General features: G+C 54.5%; 1 protein-coding gene across 1 annotated transcript; it reads left to right on the forward strand.

The window, feature by feature from the left end:
* The first annotated feature begins 147 nt into the window (after positions 1 to 147).
* Positions 148 to 1,651, forward strand: LOC110019972 (polygalacturonase QRT3-like). The gene has a single exon (XM_020717889.1). The coding sequence runs from the start codon at positions 177 to 179 to the stop codon at positions 1,566 to 1,568; it is 1,392 nt and encodes a 463-aa protein (XP_020573548.1). The 5' UTR covers positions 148 to 176; the 3' UTR covers positions 1,569 to 1,651.
* Positions 1,652 to 1,684: the final 33 nt, after the last annotated feature.

The following is a 1,684-nucleotide window of genomic DNA, read 5'->3' on the forward strand; positions in this document are numbered from 1 at the left end:
TAAATAATAATAATAATAACTCTTATAACCTTCCCATCATTTAAACATACTACAATATTATAAATAAAAAATTATCACACCTTAAGCAAATTTATTTATATAAATAACCTCTCCTCCAAACCCTCCACTCTCTACTCTCCACTCTCACTACCTCCCCACCCACCCAAAAAACAAACATGCCAAAGTCCATCACCCTCCCCCTCCTCCTCATCCTCCTCCTCTTACCTATCATTACTGCCCTCTCCCCAAACCACCTCCGCCGACGCAAACTTGTCCACCGCCACCTCCGATCACTCTCTTCTCCCTCTTCCTCTCCCTCTCCCCTCTACATATCCGCCGCGTCCACCTCCCCCCACTCCCACGTCTTCCACGCCACCGACTTCGGCGCCGACCCGACCGGCTCCACCGACTCCTCCTCCGCCCTCTCTTCCGCCATCTCCGCCGCCCTCTCCTTCTCCCACCTCTCCCTAACCCCCTCCATCCCAAACCTCGGCGGCGCCGAACTCCATCTCGATGGCGGTCTTTACCTCCTCTCCTCCCCTCTCTCCCTCCCCTCCTCCGGCAACCTCAAAATCCACTCCGGCACCCTGCTTGCTTCCAACACCTTCCCTTCCGATCGCCACCTCATCGAACTCAACCGAACCACCTCCTCCTATGCCTTTGAATACATAACCCTCGCCGGCCTCATGCTCGACTCCAACTTCCGCGGCGGCGGCATCGCAGTCATCGACTCCCTCCGCGTCATCATCGACGGCTGTTACATCGTCCACTTCACCTCCGTCGGCGTTCTAATTCGCAACGGGCATGACAATGCTATCCGAAACTGTTACATTGGTCAGCATATCACGGCCGGTTCGGACCCAGCTGAACGGAGCTTCACCGGCACGGGGATACAGCTAAACGGAAATGATAACGCCGTTACCGACGTCATTATCTTCTCCGCCGCCGTCGGAATTCTCGTCGCCGGAGAAGCTAATGTCCTCACCGGTGTTCACTGTTACAACAAGGCGGCGGCTTTCGGCGGAACCGGGATCTACGTGAAGTTACCCGGTCTGACCCAGACCCGGATCGTTAACTGCTATTTGGATTTCACGGGGATCGTAGCGGAAGACCCGGTTCAGCTTCTGATATCCGGTTCGTTTTTTCTGGGGGATGCCAACGTGGCGTTCAAGTCGGTCAACGGGGTGATAAATGGGGTGAGTGTGGTTGACAACATGTTTACGGGGAGGGATAGCGGGGCCCACAACGTGTGGCTGGATGAGACCGCCGGTGGGTTTAAGGCGGTGGATGGGGTGGTGGTGGATCGGAACAGTGTGAGGAGGATGGTGGGAAGATCGACGGTGGCGAGAGGGACGGCGGAGGGGAATGGGACGATGTGGACCGTTGATTTCTCGAGGGTATTGTTGTTTCCGAACAGGATAGATAAGGTGGAGTATTCGGTGGTGACGCCGTCTGGGTTTCCGGGTCATGCGGTGAGGAGTGTGGAGAGTAATCGGGTCGTTATCGTGTCAGATGCTGCGGTGGCGGCGACCGTACACGTGGAGGTGAGTCAGGCGGCGGGGACATGAGTTGGGAAAGTGGGTTTTTATGGTTCGTTTGTTTGTTGAATTGTATCGAATAAAGGAAAAAGTGAGAGGTAGAATGAAGCTGCTTTCGGTCTGTCCACTTTTATGGATTTTAAGTA

This window comes from Phalaenopsis equestris, unplaced genomic scaffold (assembly GCF_001263595.1).
Source record: "Phalaenopsis equestris unplaced genomic scaffold, ASM126359v1 Scaffold000089, whole genome shotgun sequence".
Lineage (NCBI taxonomy): Eukaryota > Viridiplantae > Streptophyta > Magnoliopsida > Asparagales > Orchidaceae > Phalaenopsis > Phalaenopsis equestris.

Excerpts from the sequence above, each read along its gene's own strand:
- LOC110019972 (XM_020717889.1), top strand. The coding sequence starts at position 177 with ATGCCAAAGTCCATCACCCTCCCCCTCCTCCTCATCCTCCTCCTCTTA.